Below are 22,929 nucleotides of genomic sequence, written 5' to 3' on the forward strand. Positions count from 1 at the left end.
AGTTGGCAAGGTGTAGATAAGTAGGAAAAGGTATGAATAGTGGATGAGTTTAATATGAGTGGCTGGGAGAAAATATAGTTTGAGTGCTTCCATGTGTTGCAGAATAAAGCTGAATTATCCTTTATATATAACATAATATAGGCCTCTATATAACATAATATAGATATGAGATTTCAGTAATACATTAGTTTCAGTAATCTGTTTAATTTGCTAATGATATATCCAGAGAATCTGAAAAAGACTTGACCCATTTCTCAAGTAGGTCTAAAAGTAACAAGCTCTTTTTGAAAGTCACATGAATACGTACACTCGTGACCCATACCTTCAATTCTAACTAATTCTAAATACACATTTGATGCTTCATGACTAGTTTGCATTTTTAGTAATAGCATTTTAGTGCTGGTTTTGTATGGATGTGTTAAGAATTTACAGGATTCAGATTTCTGAAAGCTTTGGCCATCTTCCACCTTGTTAAGCTAGCATTAATGTAATATGTTGCTCCAAGAAAAGTCCAACAAAGACTTTGAAGTCCATAGGAAGAGGAGATGCCATAACCTGGTGTTTGAGTTGAACTGGGGACTCTTTGCTGAACAGGGGAAGATGATGAAATAATTAGGAAATCTGGTTTAGTTGTATAATGTGTAACATAAATGATACATACTAAAAAGAAATGTTTGCTTGCTTGCATTTTACTGTGAGTTACTTCCTTTTTTTTTATTTTCATCTGTGGAACAAAATGACATTTGGAAAAGTAAACTGGGAATTCACCTCCCTACAAGTAGATTTTTTTCACATAACAAACCTTCTGTAAACTAATTCCAGAGTGAAAAGTACTAAATTCCTTGCATTAATTTTGCTTCTGACTTGGTTATAAGGTTTCTAGATTGACAATATTTAAAAATTATAAGCACTAACTAAAAACTGTGTATGTTACCTACTTCTGAAGTGTGGTTGCTTTACTGAGGTAACTAAATGAGTGCTCTCCTGAAAACTGCTTTGTTTGTGTGTAAATTAAGGAATTTGTGTTCTGTACTCTTTTGAAAACATTCCCAACTTTCTTATTATCCCATTGCTTAATCTCAGACTTATTTGTGTGCTGTGTCTTACCATGGTGTCTTGGATTAGTGCAGTTGTGTTTTGGAAGTAGGTGGAGCCACAGGGGTGGCTCTTGTAAGAAGCTGCTGGAAGCTCCCCCATTTCCAATCCCTGCTCCGCCTCTGCCCACGGCACCTCTCTGAGTAACATATTCAAGAAAGGGAAAATGAACAGTAGAAATATAAGAAAAAGACCCACAGAGCAGAGTAGAGGATTAAGTGGGAGAGAAATGCCAGAGAGAAGACATCAAAGTCAGTGAAGAAGGAGGGGGAAAGGTGCCCAAGCAGAGATTTCCCTGCAGCCCATGGTGAGGTGGCAGCTGTGCCCCTGCAGCCTATGGAGGAGCACAGTGGAGGAGCAGTCCCTGAAGAGGCATGGTGGAGCAGTCCTTGAAGGAGCATGGTGGGGTAAATGTGGATTTGTAGCCTCAGAAGTGTCACAGGTGGGCAGACGTGAAATGTCAGTCTGTGCAGGATTGCATAGAGGAGCAGGTGTGGATCTACAGCCATGGAGGACCCCATGCTGGAAGATGTGACTGTTGCCAAAGCAGACTGTGACTCTGTGGGCAGCCCACTCTGGAGCAGTCTGTGCCTGAGGGACTGCACCTGGTGAGAGGGAGTCATGTCAGAGGTTTGTGAAAGACTTTCCCATGAGAGCGACCCTGCATTGGAGCAGAGGAAGAATGTTAGGAGTCCTCACGCTGAGGAGGGAAAGTGACAGAAACAACTTGTGGTGAACTGACCCTAAACCCCAACTCCTCATCCCCCTGTGCCACTGAGGGAGTGGCAAGTGTAAATAATCTGGGCCCAGGAAGAAGGGATGGATGGGGAGATCTGGATGTGTTACCTTTTTCCTCCTTGTAGATTATATTAGATTTTTTTCCTTTCCAAGCTGAACCTATCTGTTTGTTGCCTGTTACTATAACTGGGGAATGCGAACCCCCGTATGCTTGTCTGGTGAAGGGACTTGAGCACAAATCCTGTGAGGAAGGGCTGAGGGAGCTGGGGGTGTTCAGTCTGGAGAAGAGGAGGCTCAGGGGAGACCTCATCACTCTCTACAACTCCCTGAAAGGAGGGTGTAGCCAGGGGGGGGGTCGGTCTCTTCTCCCAGGCAGCCATCAGTAGGACAAGAGGGCATGGACTTAAGCTCTGCCAGGGGAGGTTTAGGTGAGATATTAGGAAAAAATTCTTTACAGAGAGGGTGATCAGGCATTGGAATGGGCTGCCCAGGGAGGTGGTGGATTCTCTGTCCCTGGGCGGTTTTAAGAAGAGACTGATAGTGGCACTCAGTGCCATGGTCTGGTAACCACAGTGGTAGTACATGATCTCAAGAAGTTCTTTCCACCCTGGATGACACTGTGATTCTGTGAATAAACATGTCTGCATGCCTTTGGGGCTATAATATTATTGCTATCACAGAGACATGGTAGTAAAGCTCCTTTGTCTGGAATATGAGTATGGCTGGACATAAATTATTTAGGAAGAACAGGAGGAGGGGGTGTCACCCTTTATATCACTGACCAGCTGGAGTTAATGGAGCTCTGTCTGGGGATGGATGGGGAGCTGACAAAGACCCTAGGGGTTAGGATTAAAGGAAAGTCAGGGGCAAGAGATATCATAGTAGAGGTCTGCTACAAGCCACTCAACCATGATGACCGGGTGGATAACCCTCTCTTTACACAGATGGGAGCCATGGCCCTCATGGGGGAGTTTAATCACCCTGGTATCTGCTGGAGGGACAATGCAGAAAAGCACCAGCATTTCTAGGAACTTCCTCAAGTGCACTGATCACAACTTCCTCCTCCAGCTGGAAGAGGAACCACCCAGAAAAGGAGCTTTGTTAGATCTTGTTCTCACCAACAGAGATGAGATGATGAATGATGTAAAACTCTGTGGAGGACTAGGCTGCACTGACCATGACACTGCAGAATTGAAAGAACAACCCCAGGTACCAATATAGATTGGGGACTGAGCTGTTGGGGAGCAGCATAGGGGAAAAGGACCTGGGGGTGCTGGTGGATGGAAGGATGGCCATGAGCCAACAATGTGCCCGTGTGGACAAGAAGGCCAATGGCATCCTGGGGTGCATTAGAGGGGCCATGGCTAGTAGGTCAAGATAATTTAATTTCCCATGGGGAATTAAATTAAAAGAAGACTCTTACTTTAAGCTCAGCCCTGCAAATACGTGCATGAAAGAGTTCATGGCTTTGAGGTCACTCATTTCTGATTTGGCATCGATGAGGATTCTGAAATGTATGGTGTGCTCAGTAGCACAAAAGTAAATTCAGATGTACTGACTACTAAGTGAATCTTTTCACTGGATTGATTTGGAACTCTGAAGCTGTATTTTGAAACAGTGTCCATTTAAAGGGTAGTTTGAAGAATGTTTTATGCTTAGGTAATAGAAATATATAGGAGCCTAAAAACTGAACAGTGAAATTGAAACAAATGAAAACAGTTAAAGTTTCTCTGGTTTCATAAAGAATTTGATCCCCCAGTTATTTGACTTCTAGACTTAACTCGCTTATTGCATCTTTGGTGATACAGAGGAGCTGGTGGTAAAAGTAAAGGACAGTGGCACAAGAATCTCTTATGCTTGTGAACACATATGCAAAGATCTATATAGTTTATGTGGGAACTTGCTACTTACAGAACATGTATTCTGTAGGGTATTTACAGGTGTTAGGAAATATTGTCATCCTCAGGTCAAGATTCTGTTGAAAGTTTGGTTGTATTAATGGGAATCATTGATCTCTTTTGAAGTGGTAATAGATTTTAGTGATTCAACTGCACTGAAGATTTATTAAAATTGCCATGTGGCGAAACATGGTCAAAATAAGAACAGCTTAATCAGCATTATTTTACAGTGATCACTTAGTTAGGAAGATGATTGTAGTTGAGAAATAGGGTGCCATATCTGGTGCACAGCTATGTACTTAAGCATTATGATGTGGTATCCATTCTCGGGTGGGAGTAATCAAGTTTATTATAGGCAATCTACATTCTGATGACATTGAACTTTGAAATGATTAGTTATTTTTAAATTTTAATTATATAAGTTTTAAGGTGACTCTGAGAGAATGCTGAAGTTCTAGGATCATTGCAGATCTTTAAGGAGTGCTATCAATTAAATAAAGGACCACTGCTAAAGTCATAATTCCCTAAGAGGTACTGAATCATAGAATAATTTGGGTTGGAAGGGATCTCTAAAGGTCATCTAGTCCAGTCCCCCTACAGTAAGCAGAGACACCCTCAACTAAATCAGGTTGCTCAGAGCCTCATCAAGCCTCACCTTGAATATCTCCAGGGATGAGGCATCAGCTACCTCCTTGAGCAACCTGTTCATTTTTCCACCTCCCTCATGGTAAAGAATATTTTTCTAACATCCAATATTGATCTACTTTTCTATTAATTTAAAACCATTGCACATTGTCCTATCACTGCAAGCCCTTCTAATCAGTCCCTGTCCAGCCTTCCCGTAGGTCCCTTTCAGATACTGGAAGTTTGTATTAGGTCTTCCCAGAGACTTCTTTTCTCCAGGCTGAACAACACCAGCTCCCTCAGCCTGTCTTTGTAGGAGAGGTGTTCCAGCCCTCTGGTCATTTTTGTAGCCCTCCTCTGGACCTGCTCCATCAGATCCAGATCTTTCCTGTATTGAGGGCTCCAGATCTGGATGCAGGACTCCAGGTGAGGTCTTACCAGAGCACAGCAAAGTGGCAGAATTGCCTCTTGGTTTGTTGGCCATGCTTTTTTTGATGCAGCCTAGGATGCAACTGGCCTCTGGGCTGCAAGTGCTCACTGTTTGCTTATGTCCAGCTTTTTGTCCACCAGCACCCCCAAGTCCTTTTCTGCAGGGCTGCTCTCTAAAACCTCACCCCAAGCCTGTACCGATAATGTGGATTATTCCAACCCAGGTGTAGGATGCTGCCCTTGGTCATGTTGAAACTCATGAGGTTCAGCTGGGCCCACTTCCCCAGTTTGTCCAGGTCCTTCTGAATGACATCTCAACCCTCTGGCTTATTGACAGCACCACTCTGCTTGGTGTCATCCATAAACTTGATGGTGCACTTGATCCCAATGTCTATATAACTGATAAAAATATTAAAATAGTACATTTCCCAGAACAGAAACCTGAAGGTTTATTAACTTTTATAATAATAATGTTTTAAATAATTATTACAATAATTATATAATATATGAAATATATAATATGATATACAATATAATTATAATAAATTTATATTAACTTTAGTGTAATTTATAATATTACTATTACTATTAATACTACAATATTATATGTAGTTTTTAATATTACAGTCTGACATAAGTTATATAAAAGTAATTCTTGCGTCTATGAGTTTTGTACTTTAAATTGAAGTTTAGACATTAATGTAAGATACGAATCATGAATTCAAGACTTCATGTGACGTTCATTTCAAATATTGTCCGAAAGGCAGAATTAGGAGTGTAATTGTTTGCATTAGTATGATATTCACTGCCCAGAATTCTCCAGTCCTGACTGGAACTTTTGAGGTCTGCAGTATAACTACAAGCAAGTGTCATTGAAACCAGCTGTATATGAAGCAGGTTTATGCCATGTTTTAAAGAGGAAACAAGATATTTTGTTACATTATGTCAGTTCAGATAGTGAGAGCTTGCCTGTGACATCCTGCAGAATAAATTTTCTGCTGTTATAGCTCAGCTCCATTGCTAGGCTTCTCATCTAAACTGTGTTTGTACATACAGAGGTTGGACCAGATGATCTTTGACATCCTTTCCAGTCTGTCATTCTGTGATGAATTCGGGCCTAAAAGCACAGTAATGAAGGGAGTGAGAGACAGGACTCAGGTGATTCATGTGCCACGTGAGACTTGACAGGTTTGCATTTTGACAAGGGGAAAGTGTAAGTGTATGCTAAGAAAACATGGTTACACAAGCAAGAGTCATTTCAGAGGCTGAGTTCCTAGAGTCTGTTTACCCACCTTTTCATATGGTTTAGACCATATCCTTTAACTAAGAGATTAAAAGTGCTTCTGGTTTTCAGCTTCTACATCTTTTTTGTGTCAAAAATGAAGATGAATGTTAGTTACATGAGATGTAATGAAACTCAGTATTAGCAAAAAATCAAATACCTGGCCTCAGAATATTTGCTTCATCTAGATGACTGTAAAAACAGTCTTTCTTTCTAATTAAAATTCTAAAGTAAAAGCAAGGCAGGACGATACCGTGTAGCTCAAGTCCTTGTTTGTTAGTCCCAATTTAATGAATATGAAAGGCTCTTAAAAGTAGTGGTGCTAAAGGGAGAAAGGACATGCATCACATAATTTGAGAAGGGATAGTAGCAGGGCACTGTGACTGAAACTGGGATTTTGTAAGAGAGACCCCAGCGGGGTAGACTGGAATTTGAAATGAAGTAAGAACTTGGCTCAGATGGTGGCTTCTGTGACTGGTAGGACAATGTGATGTGGGCCTGGAGGTAATGAGAGAGACATGAGCAGACTGATACAACGAGCAGGCAAGGTACAGATATAGAGAAAGCTGAGCAGGCTGTGGACAGAAACCATCAGACGGCGTGGCAAAGCTGTGTGAAGACAGGACAACAAGGTACCAGATCAGTAGTCTTGTGGGAGAGATTAGGACTGAATAGTTGAGAGCTGGAAGCACTGGTATGAGGAGTCACAGAAGGGAAGAGATGAAACTGGATCATTTGTTTTGAGGCACAAGAGAAGGGACTGCAATGCAGGCTGCGATACTAGATGTTTAAGTCTTCCTTAAAATCCTTCTTCAGGTTCAGAAGTGGGACAGGAGACTACTAAAGTTCCATGAAGTACCTCAGAATCTGAGCAGGGGGCATAATCAGTGCTTGTCCCTTCGGAGAGTGACAACCTTCAGCACTGGTGCTTTGATCAGTGAGGATCACGTACAAGGTGCCTGTGTTCTGTGACCCACAGCTGCTAGCTTGCTTCTGGTGAAACACTTCTATATTACTACAGTATACATCAGAATTTCTAGAGAGGATTAACTCTTAATTTTTGAACAAGAGGACTGTGACAATTATACATAAAAGAGATAGGAAAGAATTCTTTAATTAAGGATGCAAACCTGTAAATGTGGAAGGAATTAAATTGCAGAATTAATAATCCTATTCTTTAGACTGGAGCACTGTTACTTGCACAGTAATTTCCCCCCCCCCTTTTTTTTTCCTTTTTTCCTTTTTTCCTTTTTTTTTTTTCCCTCTATTCCCCTTGAAATGTGCTGTGTATTTGCACACTCTCTGTTTTTTACATAAAATTCACTTTTTTTCTCTGATTAATCAACACATAATCTTTCACAAACAGTAAGACAGTGGTTTTCAAGAGCATAGTCAGCTTAGGAGGTATCTCTGGTGATATATAATATATAATACTTATTATTTAATAATAATATTATTTACATAATAAAAAGTATTGCATTGAAGGACTAAGAATTCACTTAAAGCAGAATGCTGTTTAGACTCCATCTCTCATGGTACCACAGAACCGGACAAAAGTCAAGTAAAATCCCACTTCTGAGAGTCAAACTTAACCTTTGCATTCCTCAACATTTGACATGTAATTCAATATGCTGGTATTTGACTGTCAAAAATGCTGGATGCTTATACTGTAAATAAAATCAATTGTTATAATTACTAAACTTTCTGAAAAACCAAAATAAACAAGGCATCAAAAGTTAATACTTTATCAGTGTTAAGACCCCTCTTTTTGTTACCCTTTCAGGTTTTTTAAATATTACAACCCTTTTTCCTATCTGCTCTCGACTTGTTCCCACAATATTTCAGCTCTCTTTACTAGGTGGAACACAAGTCCTATGGTAAAGATTTTAATGCCTGCACTACAGGAGATGCATCAGAATTCCAGTGCACAGAGGGGTGAATTAAAGTTCAATATTTCAGTTTGCTGCTAGTGTAATAATATTTAAACATAGGGTGGTTAACTGAAATTCGTGTGACAATAAGGAATAGCAGTGAAAAAAATGGCCATAGCTTGATGTGGTATGGAAGTATTGCCCAGGTCTGCAGCAGATGTCATGAGTGTAGGGATTATTTTTCATCTGAGTCTGGGGACAGAAAGAGTAGAAGTACTCTCATATGTCTAGGAAAGATTTTGTTTCTGTCTCTGATTTTAAAGTTCCTGTTGAAGAATCATTTGTGGTAGCTGTGGCCAAAGATGGCTGGATGGTCTCTATTTGACCTAGATGAGAGCAGATTTATTTTTTTTTCCAAGATGAATAGGATCCAGAATATTGTGTCTTTCTATAGCATAGTGCTGGAATTTGTGGACATGCTTCTCATTCTTGGAAAATGCCAGATTCCTAACTTGTACTTACAGATGTTGGCACGTAACTATACATCAGGAAAAGCACATGAGAAATGTTCTGAGGGAGTGAAAGGTGAGTCTTAACTGTTAAAACTGAGAGTATTTGTGGTTTGTATATTTTACATTCCTTTAACTAATGTTCGGTGGTTCGGCTGCTATTGCTCTTGACTGCAGTGTTTTTCCCCTGGATTCCTCCAGAGAATGAACAGGAATTGCAGCAAAGGTTTCTTGTGGTGTTTGACCAATTTTGGGTGCACAGAGAGGAGAGATTTCCATCTCTCATTAGCCTCTAAGCAGCTCTGCCTTGCTGATTGTCAATTATTTCTCCTTTCTTTTGAGGAATACTGTTTATTTTGGGAGAATATTCTCTCATGCCTCCTTTCTGGAGTTTTTTGAAACCTCCAGTTGTGGTCTGTCTTAAGTCAAAAATGCGATTTATGCATTTCATAATCACAGCTGATAGAAGCCAGTGGAAAATAAGTAAGTTTTGACTGAGCCTGTAAAAAAAAAAGAAATCCTTCCATGAATTTAGCAGAAATTTCAAAACTGCAGAATGCTTTTAAAAACAAAGCTATCAATGAATTATTTTATATATTTTTAAATTTTTTTTCAAGGACAGCATTAGAAAGACTCGCAGAGCCTTCAGTTTAGTGGCAATCTCCCAGGTTATGTTGTTTTTCTCCTTTGCATGGTAAAGCTCTGTATGTATTGATAGCTGGACTCAGTGATCTTAGAGGTCTTTTCTAACTGTGAAGATTCTGTGATTATTTTTAATGATTGAGGAAAGGGGGGCTTTGTCTTGAAGTGTCAAGCAGCTAGTTTGCTATGGTGATTATTTTCCAATCTATTTGAGGCTGAGAAAACTGGGTTTGTTCAGCCTTTAGAAGAAAGGCTTAGAGGAGACCTTGTTAGGATGTTCCAGTGCTTAAAGGGTGGCTACAAAGAAAGTGAAGACTACCTATTTGCAAGGAGTCGAATGGATAAAACAAGGTCTATGGACACAGGTTGTTCCTGGGGGGATTCTAATGGGACACAAGATAAATTTTTCACCATTAGGACAGTCAGATATTGGAATGGTCTCCCAGGGGAAGTGCTGGATTCCCCCACTTAGAAAAATTTAAAATCTCAGCTCTTCAGGGTGCTGAAACGTCCCATATATATGATTCTGTGATAATTAACTTTCACCATTGTTTTTGACAATTCAGGTGTATACAGCTTTTGATTTCTGTATCTTTGACTTGACAGGGTATTTACTGAAGAAGCAATGGGCAGAAAGCTGGATTTTCTGTGTGCTACCTAGATCACTGACGATGCATGTTTTGTAACTCCTTTAGGAAGTAAGATGTGGTAGCTTACTGAGAACTGTAGTCAAGGGAGCAGTGGATAATCTGAGCAGAGTTAGCCAGCCTGTTTATTTTAATAGCAGCTATGGCATCGGTGAGGCACTGAGAGGAGTGAAACAGCTGTCTGAATATGTGCCTTCCAAGACCCTTGGACAGACCAAGTTTTCTGTACTGAATATTGCTGTTGCCCCAGAACTGCAGATGTTTGCACAGCAGACAAACAACTCTGATGATAAAGCAAACCGACCTCTTTTGGAACCAAACTATTTGGAGCACATCTCTAAGGCTTTTTTTTATTTTCTTCTCCCCCCCCTCCCCTTTTTTTTTCCTTATTTTTCTTGGACTTTTTTTATAAAGCTGCTTGACTATACATTGACATGTCTGTTGCTAGCAGTGGTTAAAAAAAATTAAAGAGACGGGTTTACAGACTTTTCCACTAACACTGATACTACAGATCATTCAACCTAATCCAAACCTATTTCTGTCAGCTGTATTTTACTCAAGTAGTTAGAATGATGTTTATTTTTCCAGTGTCCTTATGGGAACCCTGGAAGTTTCCAACATGTAATAATTAAAGGAGGACAGGACTTTCTTTACAATATAAATGAGGGAAAGTTTTGTGGTTTAAATAGCTATGCTGCTGCATGTTAACAAGATGTTTTGCCTTGTACTTTAGCCAGGTCTGTAATGTAATGGTCAAAAAATGTTGAAGTTCAGAACTACACTTTTGTTTTCAATCACTTGTTTTTCAAGTTATAAGGCTTTAATTGCTCGTTTTAATTTGTTTAGTATTCTTTGTTGGTGGTATTAATATTTATATAAATCACTTGGTAAGTACATCTGAAGCTGTATCAGTAAGACAATACTTTTTTTGTTACTTTTTTTTCCTACTGCAAGACCTTTCATCTAAGTTATAAAATAATTAATTGAAGGTTTGGGGAATCTCCCTGAAGTTGATTAGTATTATTATTTAAATGACATTTTAAACTTGTTTTAAGTGTAATATTAAACTGTATTTTGACTGTATAATAATTTTTTAAATTAAATTATTATAAACTTAAAAATATCACTAAAGTAGAAATATCAAATGTATCATTACTCTTCATACCTAAACCCTAGTTTTTTTACATTGTAAGTTGATGTTTCTGTAGTTACAACAAATGTAACTTGTGGTAGAGAACTGATTCCTAGGCCCTGAGGAATTTTGGAAAAATTGACTAAGTTCAGATTTTAGAACCTCAGAGATTTTTAAAGAAGTTCATCCTCCTCTTTGGAGACAGGCTAAGGAAGTTGTGTTTGTTCAGCCTGGAGGAGTGAGGACTCTTCACAGTGACCATGGAGCAGCTTTCCTGTACCAGAAAGGGACCTACAAGAAAACTGGGGAGGGACTTCTTGCACAGGCTTGTAGAGAGAGGACGAGGAACAATCGTTTAGAACCTGAAGAGGGGGCAAGATTTACATTAGACATTAGGAGGAAATTCTTTACTCTGAAGGTGGTAAGACACTGGAACAGGTTGCCCAGGGAAGTAATGGAATCCCCATTCCTGGCCTTGAGCAACCTGATCTAGTGGAAGGTGTCCCTGCCCATGGTGGGAGGGTTGGATCTAGATGATCTTTAAGGTCCCTTCCAACCCCAGCAATTCTATGATCCTGTTCATCATGATTCCACCAACATCAGTGAGGTAGTGCTGCATTGCTTAACAGGAGAAACATGAGACCCTGTGTTTGTGCATTGTTGCTTTTCAGATGTGATTTGAATGCTAATGTAAGGACTAGGATTTAGTGGACTACGTTTCATAGGTTTTTTTAGGTATTAAAAATAAAGGTGTTTCTTATTTTGACTCACTTTATAAAAGTTCTTTGCTAAATAATAGGCAGTAGAGGTTTGGACCAGGATTTTTTAGTGCCTTGAGATATGTGTTAATATGAAAATACTAAATTGAATGGTGAGTTATCTGTGTCAGTATGAGGTTTGGTTTTTATTTGTTTTGGTTTGATTGTTTTGTTTGGTTTGCTTTTTGTTTGTTTTGGTTTTTTTTAAAGCAATATTAGTTCATAACATTAGAAAGATAAAATACTGAATTTAGGAGAACCCAAACTGGGTTTCTCTGTGTCTAGATATGTTATGGTTGGAGCTTTTAAAAACCAATTCCCATTTCTGTTTAATAACATTATTCTGAAAAGGTTTTTCTGTAATATGATGCCTGTTGCAACTCTTCGTTGCAAATAAAGCTGTACTAAATCCATCAGTCTTTGTGTAGATAGAAATTGACAGAGATGGGTCACTGTAGCGTGAAAGCATGAGCTGAAAAGGTTTTTGTGGGCCATGTAAAATGGGTACCTTACAATGCACTTTTTGTTTTCTTTCTCGGTCCAGGTATGTGATGGTCAGCACCTTGTCTGTTACAAAAATACTGTCCCTGTTTTCTAGCTGTGGAACTATGAGTGAAATATCTGAAGTTGCTTGTTTAGGATCACAGAGATAGAATGCCTTCAAATCAGAAATTAAGCTCAGTGTTTTCGAAGACCCATTCTAATCCTGTGTACATTGGGTTATACAACCTTCTTTTATGGGCAACTTTTATGAGTCGTTATTTACTGGTTTAGTAATAGATTTAATTTGTGTAAAGTATTAAACATGTTCTTAAAACAATTATTTCTAAAATAATTATTTCTTTTTCCTACTTAATTATGTCTAGATTTAAACTTGGTTATGTTATGTTACATTACAGAATATAGGTATATAAGGAAAACAGTCTGCTGTTCTCAGGGCTCTAATTGTGCCTATCCCATGTTACTGACAGCTTTTGTTGTTTTTTGTTTGTTATGTTGTTGTGTTTTTTTAGTTTGGTGGGTTTGGTGTTTTAAAATTCTTTATATTTCCCTTTGTTTCAGCCAAACCTTTTACATCTAAAGTGAAACAGATGCGACTACATAAAGAAGATTTTGAAATCCTGAAAGTGATTGGTCGAGGAGCCTTTGGGGAGGTATGTGTGTGAAGGAGGTGGAAGGAAGGGTTTGAATAATGCTTTTGCAAATACGCATCACTGAGGAAAGACAGCTAATAGCAATATACTGATATGTGGGTTTTTACACTATTTAGGCAGAGTAGATATTGTAGGCCTAATGTTTGATGTTTTCATGTTTGATACAAGAGCATTTATACATTCTTGAACAACTCTTTCTAAGTCTTTTAAATTTGGAGAGAAAGCAAATTCATGTGGCTTAAAATATGGTGTTTCAACAGTCCAATGATAAATCATTTGCTTGACTGTAATTCTTTCCAGTCATCAGGTGAAGTCCAGTGAGTTAATGATGGTATAAATGCCTAGTAATTTCTAATCATCTTAATAACTAAATAGTCTGAAAGTAGTTTTCAGCAATTTAAATAACTGCATATGGATATGGATGTTCTATGAACAAAGAAATCTCCAATTCCTGTCACTTGATTTCCTATTTTTTAATGAACGCTTGAATATTTTTCCTGTATTTCTTTTGAAGGGTTTAGCAACTGTTAGTTCCCTTTCAGCTGTCACCTCCTGCTATCAAACTATGTATTTTTTTCTACATTTGTTAAAAGCCATCTCTTACTTTAAGTCATCAAATAAGACTATGGATTGCTAGGCATTACACTAGGCATGTCAGATTATATAGATTGAGGAAATTTCAGTAAAATAGCTTTGCTTTCTGCCCCTTCCTAATTATATTAGGTGCATAAGCTTCATTCTTATCCATATGTCCTGCATGAAAGAGCAACCAAATGTATAATGGTGCCTGGAGTATTTTTAAGCTTCTGCAAAAGGCACTGCATACTGCCTGCATACATGTGAGCTGAAACCTGAAGTGTACAAAAAAGATTTTTCTGAGCAATGCACTCCCTTGGAGGAGTACAGAGGAGTAGTCTGAGAAGCAAGAGATCAGGTTAGGAAAGCAAAAACACAGAGAGAATTGGGTCTGGCAAAAGGACATTAAGGACAACAGGAAAAATTTCTATAGGTGTATCAATAATAAGAGAAAGACTAGGGAAAATGTGGACACACTCCAGAAGGAAATGGAAGAGCTGGTCACCCAAGATTTAGAGAAGGCTGAGATACTCTGTGACTGCTTCACCTCTGTCATCACTGGCAACAACTCTGGTCACAACCTCCATGTTACAGAATGTAAAGGGGAAAAGGAAGACCACCCATCCAGGATGAGGAGGCAAACAAAAGATTTCACAAGCAGCTGGCAGAAATCCCACAATTGGTAGCCCTTGTTCTGCTGGTGGACTTCAACCTACTGAATGTCTGCTGGAAGTATTATGTAGCAGAGAAGAGACAGGAGAACTTTCTGACACAACTGGTAAACAAGCTCTGCCACAGGAGGTACCTCGCTAGATCTGCTGTTCACAAACAAGGGAAGGACTGGTGGGACATGTAGTTGTCAGGGGATGTCTTGGGCTTAGTCACCATGAAATGGTTAAGTTGTTGATACTTAGCGAAGTAAAGAGTGGAGTTGGCAAAGCCTGCACCATGGACTTCTGGAGGGCAGGCATGAGCCTACTCAGGGCATTGGTTGAGAGAGTGCTAAGGGTCAGAAGTCCAGGCAGGATAGATGTGTTTAAGAAGGATTTCTTAAAAGTGCAGGAGAATGCTGTCCCCCATGTGCTGTAAGGTGAAATGCCTGGAAAAATTATGGAGAGGTTCATGTTGAGTCTGCTTACATGGCAAGTGAAGTACAGTCAGAGGAGCAGGCCCAGCCATCATGGATTCTGAAAAGACAGTTCCTGCTTTACCAACCTGATCTTCTATGACAAGGTGACCTGCCTGGTGGATGAGGGGAAGGCTGTAGATGTTGTTTACCTCAGCTTTAGGAAAGCCTTTGACACCATTTCCCACAGCATTCTCCTAGAGAAGCTGGAAACTCATGACACAGACAGGTGTACGTTTCACTGGGTAAAAAAACTGGCTGTATGGCTGAGCCCAGAGACTTGTAGTCAATGTAGTTAAATCCAGTTGGTGGCCAATCACCAGTGGTGTTTCCTAGGGCTCAGTTCTGGGGCCTTATCTTGTCCAATATCTTTAGCCATGATCTAGATGAGGGGATTGTTTGCTTCCTCAGTAAGTTTACAGATGGCAGCAATTTGGGTTGGGAATGTTGATCTCTCTGAGGGTAGAAAGGCCCTGCAGAGGGACCTGAACAAGCTAGACCAGTGGGCCAAGGTCAATCGTATGAGGTTCAACAAAGCCAAGTGCTGTGTCTTGGGCTTTAGTCACATGCAACACAACAGGCCTGGGGAGGAGTGGCTAGAAAAACTGCTAGACAGAAAAGGACCTGGAGCTCCTGGTTGACAGGTGCTTGAATGCTTGAATATGAGTCAGCAGTGTGCTCAGGTTGCCAAGAAAGCCAGTGGCATTTTGGCTTGTATCAGGAATAGTGTGACCTGCAGGAGAAGGGACATGATTGTGCCACTGTACTTCGTATTAATGAGGCTGCACCTCAAGTACTGCATTCAGTTCTGGGCCTGTCAGTACAAGAAAGAAATGGAAGTGCTGGAGTGAGTTCAGAGAAGGGTAACCAAGCTGGTGACAGGTCTGGAGAGCAAGTCCTATGAGGACAGTCTGAGGCAACTGGGAATGTTTAGTTTGGAGAAGAGGAGGCTGAGAGGAGACCTTACTGCTCTCTACAACTACCTGAAAGGAGGTTGTAGGAAGGTGACTGCTGGCCTCTTCTCTCAAGTGAACAATGATAGGACTAGAGGATATTGTCTGAATGTGTTCCAAGGGAGGTTTAGACTAGGTATGAGGAAGAATTTCTTTACTGAGAGAATAGTTAAGTGTCAGAACGGACTACTGTAGGACGTGGTGGAATCAGCATCCCTGTAAGTATTTGGAAACCATATAGATGAGGCACTTCAGAACATCACAGAATCACAGAAAGTTAGTGGTTGGAAGGGACCTCAAAAGACCATTGAGTCCAACCTCCCTGCCAGAGCAGGGTCACCTGCAGGAGGTCATGTAAAAGTGCTGAACCTCTTTTCCTTGGATCCCCCTCCTAGATATTGGGTGGTGGATGATCTCTGGCGATCACAAGCCTCCTCATGTAGGGAAGATGTTTAGTGGTGTGTACTGGGAGGAGGAATGCTGGGATGTTTGCTGGTGTGGCTGGGTTTTGAATGTCTCTAGACAAGGAGACTCCACAACCTCCCCTGGGCAGCTTGTTCAGTGCTCTGTCAGCCTGACAGTAAAAAAGGTTTTCCTCATGTTTGTATGGAACTTCCTATGCTCAAGCTTATATCTGTTGTCTCTTGTCTTATCATTGGGCATGATTGAAAAGAGCCTGGCTCCATCCTTATGGCTGTCTCCCTTTACATATTTATAAACATTAATGAGGTCACCCTTTGTTCTCTCCACCAAGCTGAAGAAACCCAGCTCCCTCAGCCTTTCCTGACAAGGGAGGTGTTCAGCTCCCTTAATCATCTTAAGAGGCTCTGCACTGGACTTCTTCAAGCAGTTCCTGGTTCTTCATGATCTGAAGGGCCCAGAACTGGACACAATATTCCAGATGTGGCCTCACCGGGGCAGAGTAGAGGGGGAGGAGAACCTCTCTTCACCTACTAGCCACACCCTTTCTAATGCACCCCGGGATGCCATTGGCCTTTCAGGCCACAAGGGCACACTGCTGGCTCATGGTCATCCTTCTGTCCACCAGCACCCCCAGGTCTCTTTCTCCTTCACTGCTCTCCAAGAACTCAGTCCCCAGGCTGTACAGGTACTTGGGATAGTTCCTACCCAGATGTAAGACTCTACACCTGACCTTGTTGTTATTCATTAAATTTTTCCCTGCCCAAATCTCTAGTTTGTCTAGGTCCCTCAAAAGAGCAGCACAGCCTTCTGGGGTGTCATCCAGTCCTCCCAGCTTTGTGTCATCACGAACTTTCTGAAAAGACACTCTCTGTCCCATCATCAAGGTCATTGATAAAGTTGTTAAACAGGACTGGACCCAGCACTGATCCTTGGGGGACTCCATTAGTCACAGGTCTCCAGCTGGACTCTGCACCATTGATCACCACTCTTTGGGCTCTATTGTGTAGCCAGTTCTTATTCCATCTCACTGCAGATTCTTCTGTCCTGCATTTTGTGAGTTTGCTCTTGAGGATATTATGGGAGACTGTATCAAAAGCCCTTCTAAGGTCAAGGTAGACTACATCCCCTGGTCTCCCTGCATCTGCCCATTCAGTCACAACATCACAGAAGGCTATCAGATTAGTCAAGTGTGATTTCCCCTTGGTAAATCCATACTGTCTACTCTAGATAACCTTCTCTTCCACGTGCTTAGAGATGACCTCCAGAACAAGCTGCTCCATCATTATTCCAGGGATGAAGGTGATGCTGACTGATCTGTAATTGCCTGGATCTTCCTTCTTACCTTTTTGAAGACTGGAGTGACACTGGAGTGACATTGGCTTTCCTCCAGTTCTCAATCACCTCTTCTGTTTCCCATGATCTTTTGAAAATGATAGAGAGTGGTAGGGTGATAACATCAGCCAGCTCTCTCAACACTCAACACCCTGATGGGTGCATCCCATCAGGGCCCATGAACATTCAATGTGCATAACTGATCTCTAACCCAGTCTTCACTGACCAGTGGTGAGTCTTCCCTCTTTCAGGCTTTCTCTCTTATGTCCAAGGTCTGGAGTTCACAGTGCTGGTCCTAGGAGTAAGGACTGAAGCAAAGAAGGCATTCAGCAACCCTGCCTTCACTGCATCCTCTGTTATCAGAATTCCTGCCCCATTCAACAGTGGCCCCATATTTTCCCTATTCTTCCTTTTACTATGCTTTTGAAGAAGCTCTTCTTGTTTCCTTTTACTTCCTCTGCTAGTTTGAGCTCTAAGACTCTGGCCCTTCTTGTTGCTTTCCTGCTTTCTCTGATGACATCCCTGTAGTTCTCACAATGACCAGTCCCTTATTCCATGAGCTGTGAATTTCTTTCTTCCATGAGACTTTCTTTAAAATTTCCTTGTTGATCTATGCAGGCCTCTTACTACTTCTACCCAATTTTTTACTCAAGGGAATGCACCTATCTTGGGCTTGAAGGAAGTGACATTTAAAAGTCGACCGACTTTCTTGGGCTCCCTTCCAGAGTCTTAGGACATGGGATTCCTGCAAGTAGATCCTTAAGGAGTACAAAGTTAGCCCTGTGGAAATCCAGGGCTGGGATCCTACTTAGAGCTCTTCTTCCTTGTAAAATATTAAACTCCACCATGTCACGGTCACTGTCACCAAGTTGTATAAAACCTTAATGTTCCCAGTCAGACCTTTATTCATTAATACAGGGTCCAGCAGTGCACCAGTCCCAGTTGGTTCTTCAAGTAGCTGCACCAGAAAGTTATCGATGCACTGCAAGAGGCTTTTGGACTCGATATACCCAGCTCTGTGGGCTTTCCAACAAGTATCGGGGTGATTGAAGTCACCCATGAGTGCTGAAGAGTGTGATCTAGTGACTACTTCCAGTTGACCATAAAAGGCCTCATTAGCACCTTCTTCTTGGATTGGTAGTCTATAATAGACACCCACATGACCCTTAATTCTTACCTACAAGCTTTCAGCCCCTTCTACCTCTCCCCCTGGGTGGAACTCTACATTCTAGTTGCTCTCACACATAAAGAGCAACACCACTGCCTCACTCCAGTGGGCATTGTGATGCAGATATTGATTAATAATAAGTTTGAGTGCTTGTTTATTTATTTGTTTATCTATTTATTGTGGGAGGGGGGGTTGACAGTTGGACATAGTGATCTTACAGGTCTTTTCCAACAATGACAATTCTGTGATTCTCTATAACATGGGAGAATGATGTGGGTGGTTTCTTGGCAGAAGAAACGTGTATTAAACCTGCCTTATATTGTCTTTAAGAGAAGTAATTTTTGTCTGCTAAGTAAGCATCAAACTCCACAGCACCTAAACCACAAAACCCCCTGTACTTCTTTCTCAGGAAGCTTCTTAGTCATGAATCATCTCATGAAGACTAACAGTGTAACTTTACCCATCCTCAGCCTCTGTAATAAGATAGCTCTTCTGTTTTAGGAACAGTGTTTTCTTCTAATTCCTTATCTGAGAAATACAGCATGACTCCACTTGTCAAAACCTTCCAGCAAGGGGAAAACTGAAGTTCTCTCTGTGAAGATGTTTGGGTTTTTATGTTCTTAAATAGAACTTATTAAATATTTGCGAGGATATTATCTTAAATTTTTGTACTAGCTTAAAAAAGACAAGTTTGAAGTCCTACACATACACTTATTGAAGAAAAGAAGTTCTTTATGAAATTACTAATTTTTCTTCATGGAAATGTTGAAAAAAGGACAACCAAATTTTACTGCTTTATAAGCTACCAAAATCTATATTAATATGAAATTGCAAATTACTGGTATGATTTACAACTGAAGTGGTATATTGAGACAGATTAAGAAATCTGGAAGAATGTTTTCTCTTTCCAGCAAACTATAAATGAGACTGAGGTTGATCCTAGGTTACTGGCAGGAGTAATTTTTGCCTCCTCAATCAACAGAATTCTGAAATTCTGTAGACTACCAAGTTAGTGCATGTTTTCTTTGGCACAGTTCTGTTCTTATTTTTATGGAGTGGAATCACAGAATGGTTATGGTTGGAAGAAACCTTAAGGATCATCAAGATCCAACTTCCCTGCACCAGGCCTCGTACAACCTGGCCTTGAACACTTCCAGGGAGGGGGCATCAACAACCTCCCTAGGGAACCCATTCCTGTATCTTACTACCCTCATGGTAAAGAAGTTTTTCCTAATATTTAACCTATATTTGCCCTCTTTGAATTTTAAACCCTTATCCTTTGTCCTTTCACTACTTGTCCTTTCACTACTTAGCTCTCCCCAGCTTTCCTGTAGGCCCCTTCATGTACTAGAAGGCTGCTATGAGGTCCCCCCAGAACCAGGCTGAATAGCCCCAGTGCTCTCAGTTTGTCTTCACAGCAGAGGTGCTCCAGCCCTTTGATCATCTTCATGGCCCTTCTCTGGATGCTCTCCAGAAGGTCTATATCTTTCCTGCCCTGGGGGCTCCAAAGCTGTACGCAGTATTCCATGTGCAGTCTCACAGGAGCAGAGGGGCAGAATCCCCTCCCTCTCTCTGCTGGCTGTGCTGCTTTTGATGCAGCCCAGGATGCTATTGGCCTTCTGGGCTGTGAGCACTCACTGGCAGCTCATGTCAAGCTTCTCATCTACTAGCACCCCGAAATCCTTTTCTTCAGGGCTACTCTCTGTGCACTCTACCCCAGCCTCTATTTGTGCCTGGGTTGGACAAACTCAGGTGCAGGACCTTGCACTTGGCCACACTGAGGTTCATTAGGTTGGCAAGGGCCCACCTCTCCAGCCTGTCAAGATCCCTCTAGATGGCCTTACTTTCCTCTAAGGTGTCAACCACACCACACAGCTTGGTATCATCAGGAAACTTGCTGAGGGAAACTTGCTGTCACACTGTCCGTGTCTCCAAGAAAGCTGCTAAACAGTGCTGGTCCTATTACTGACCCCTGAGGAACACCACCCGTCACTTACCTTTGCTTGGACCCATTGACCACAACTCTCTGGGTGTGGCCAGCCAACCAATTAATTACCCACTAAGTGGTCCATCTGTCAAATCCATGTCTTGTCAGACAGGATGCCCTGTTGGACAGTGTCAGATACCTTGCACAAATCCAGCTGGATGACATCAGTTGCTCTGCCACTATCCACCATCTCTGTATGCTTGTCATAGAAGGCCACCAAACTGCTCAGGCCCTTACTGATCTGCCCTTTAGTGAAGCCATGTTGGCTGTCACCAATCACCTCCTTATTTTCCATGTGCCCCTGCAGATTTTCCAGAAGGATCTGTTCCATGATATTGCCAGGCACAGAGATGAGACTGACTGGACTGTAGTTCCCCAGGTCTTCCTTTTTTGCCTTTTAAAAACAGGGGCTATGTTACCTTTTTTCCAGTCAGTAGGAATGTTGCCAGACTGCCATGACCTCTCAGATATGTTGTACAGAGACTTAGCAACTGCATCCACCAGTTCCCTCAGGACCTGTGTGTGAACCCCATCAAGTCCCATAGCCTTGTGCACTTGCAGGTTCTTTAGATGGTCATAAACCTATTCTTCTACAGTGGGGGGTAATTCTTTCTCTCAGTCCCTGCTTTCACTTGCTATGGCCATTGCAATGAGACTGGAGCACGTGCCAGAGAAGACACATGCATAGAAATCATTGAGAACCTCAGCCTTCTCAAAATCCTTTTTCCTTTAGAAGGGGGTGTGCATTTTCCTTGGTTGTGCTTTTATCCTCAACATACACAAGCTTTTCTTATTGCTCTTTACATCCTTGACGAGATTTTGATTTTATGCTACTCAGTGTCTCAAATTTGCATAGTCAAGAAATATTTCCCTGTATATTTTTACAAGCTTGATGGAGGCAGTAAGTTGTTTAAACTAGTTATGGCTTATAACTGTAAGCATTCAATGTTCCTAGCTTTCTTTTTTGCCTTGCCCTGATTGCTGCCAGTCTGAGAATTTTTTTGTAAAAAAATGACGTGCCCCTTCTCCTATATTACTTATTTAAACATTTTTGTAAGAGGTCAGTCTTCAGAAAATGCAGATGTTTTACTTGGAGGAGGATGATAATTCTTGTAAAATTAATAAAGTGAACATCAAGTGCTTCATTGTGCTGTCTTCAGGCAGCATGATATGAAAAGCGTACCAAACAACTCTAAACAAGACTTCAAACTTGTGAGTTGAAGAATGCTGCAAGAAAATGTGAAGCAACTGCACGGTAGCTCTTAGCCATGTCCCTCAGCAATAAAATGTCAGCTTAGTAAAGGTTCTAGCTAATACCCAAATTTTTTGTTGATTATATTACTGCTTAAAAAAAAAAAAAAAGTTAAATGCTTGCTTATGCAACCAAATATTATGTCATTATGTTGTTGGTAATTTGAAGATGATGAATTCTGGAGGTAGATAACTAGATAGTTAATCTTAAATTTTGGCATCCCATTACTAACAATAACATTGTCCCTGTTTCTGGAGGGTTGCCTACCTTGATGAACAAGAAAACCAGTGCTGAGTCCTTTTTTTCTCCCAATTTTAACAGCTATTGGTTTATTGGTTTTTTTTTTCCTATATCAGACTTTTGCTTTTTAAGCAAAGCAGATGTGCAGACTTGTACTGTAGAGACAAGTAAACAAGTTTTGGGCAGAGTGTGTCTGACAGCATGCCAGACTGTACAGCTGTTTGTGTGAAATCTGGAGAATTATTGGAGGAAGGGGGGAAAAAAACCTATCTAGCTAAATCGAGATGTTTACATCAGCACATACCAGTAATTTTTGTTATGCTGCTTACAGGAAAAGATAAATTTAACTTCCCCATCTTTAAAAGTCCAATTTTAAGAAATTTCAGTAGCAGGACACTTCAGGATAAATAGACAAGAATGATTACCCTTTCTTCTGTCTTGAGAGCTTCACAGGGGAAGGGAGATCAAAATAGCATTCTGTGTGTCTTTGGGTACATACCATATATAGCTGTCATGTATGTCAATACTGCCTGAGTCTGTAGTCATGTTTCATAATTTTTGTTACAGTTAAGGACTTTTCTTACATCAAATGGCTCAATGCTGAAGTGTCAGTTTTTTCTTTCACAGTCCTGAAATAAGCATTTTATAATTTATTTTCATAAAGTACTGAGACAGCCCCCAAAAGATGCTGTGATTGCAGAAAAATGATTGTGTTCCTGATTATTGGGGTGTTTGTGTGTGTGGTGGTTATTGATACAGAATAAATTAACCGCTTGCACAGACTAAGGCTGTTTCTGATTATATACACAGCTGATAAACATGAGTATGTTTTTGTTCTTTAGTCATGTTTAGTACTATTACACATTCACAGAAGGTAACAAACCCTTGATCTTGTTGTTGAAAGACTGTGCTCCAACCATTGACAAAAGTCAGTTTGGTTGTGTCCAAGTGAACTGTATATGAGCTTACAACTTCAGGCAGCTGTGAAATTAGCATCTGTCTTTAAATAACCAAGTCCTTAGTAGAATGACACAGACTTTCACTGAGCATGCTATAGGCAAGAAATGAATCCTGAAGCTGGGGACATTTAATG

General features: G+C 40.7%; 1 protein-coding gene across 10 annotated transcripts in view; it reads left to right on the forward strand.

Annotated features, from left to right (window-relative positions):
• The window catches only part of CDC42BPA (CDC42 binding protein kinase alpha), a 192,403-nt gene that overhangs the window by 33,244 nt on the left and 136,230 nt on the right, over positions 1–22,929 (forward strand). For all 10 annotated transcript variants that reach the window (XM_071739874.1, XM_071739878.1, XM_071739877.1 and 7 more), the window contains exon 3: positions 12,688–12,779. In XM_071739874.1, the coding sequence (XP_071595975.1) occupies positions 12,688–12,779 (92 nt within the window). The remainder of the gene's footprint in view (positions 1–12,687; positions 12,780–22,929) is intronic.

This window comes from Heliangelus exortis, chromosome 3 (genome assembly GCF_036169615.1).
Source record: "Heliangelus exortis chromosome 3, bHelExo1.hap1, whole genome shotgun sequence".
Taxonomy (NCBI): Eukaryota; Metazoa; Chordata; class Aves; order Apodiformes; family Trochilidae; genus Heliangelus; species Heliangelus exortis.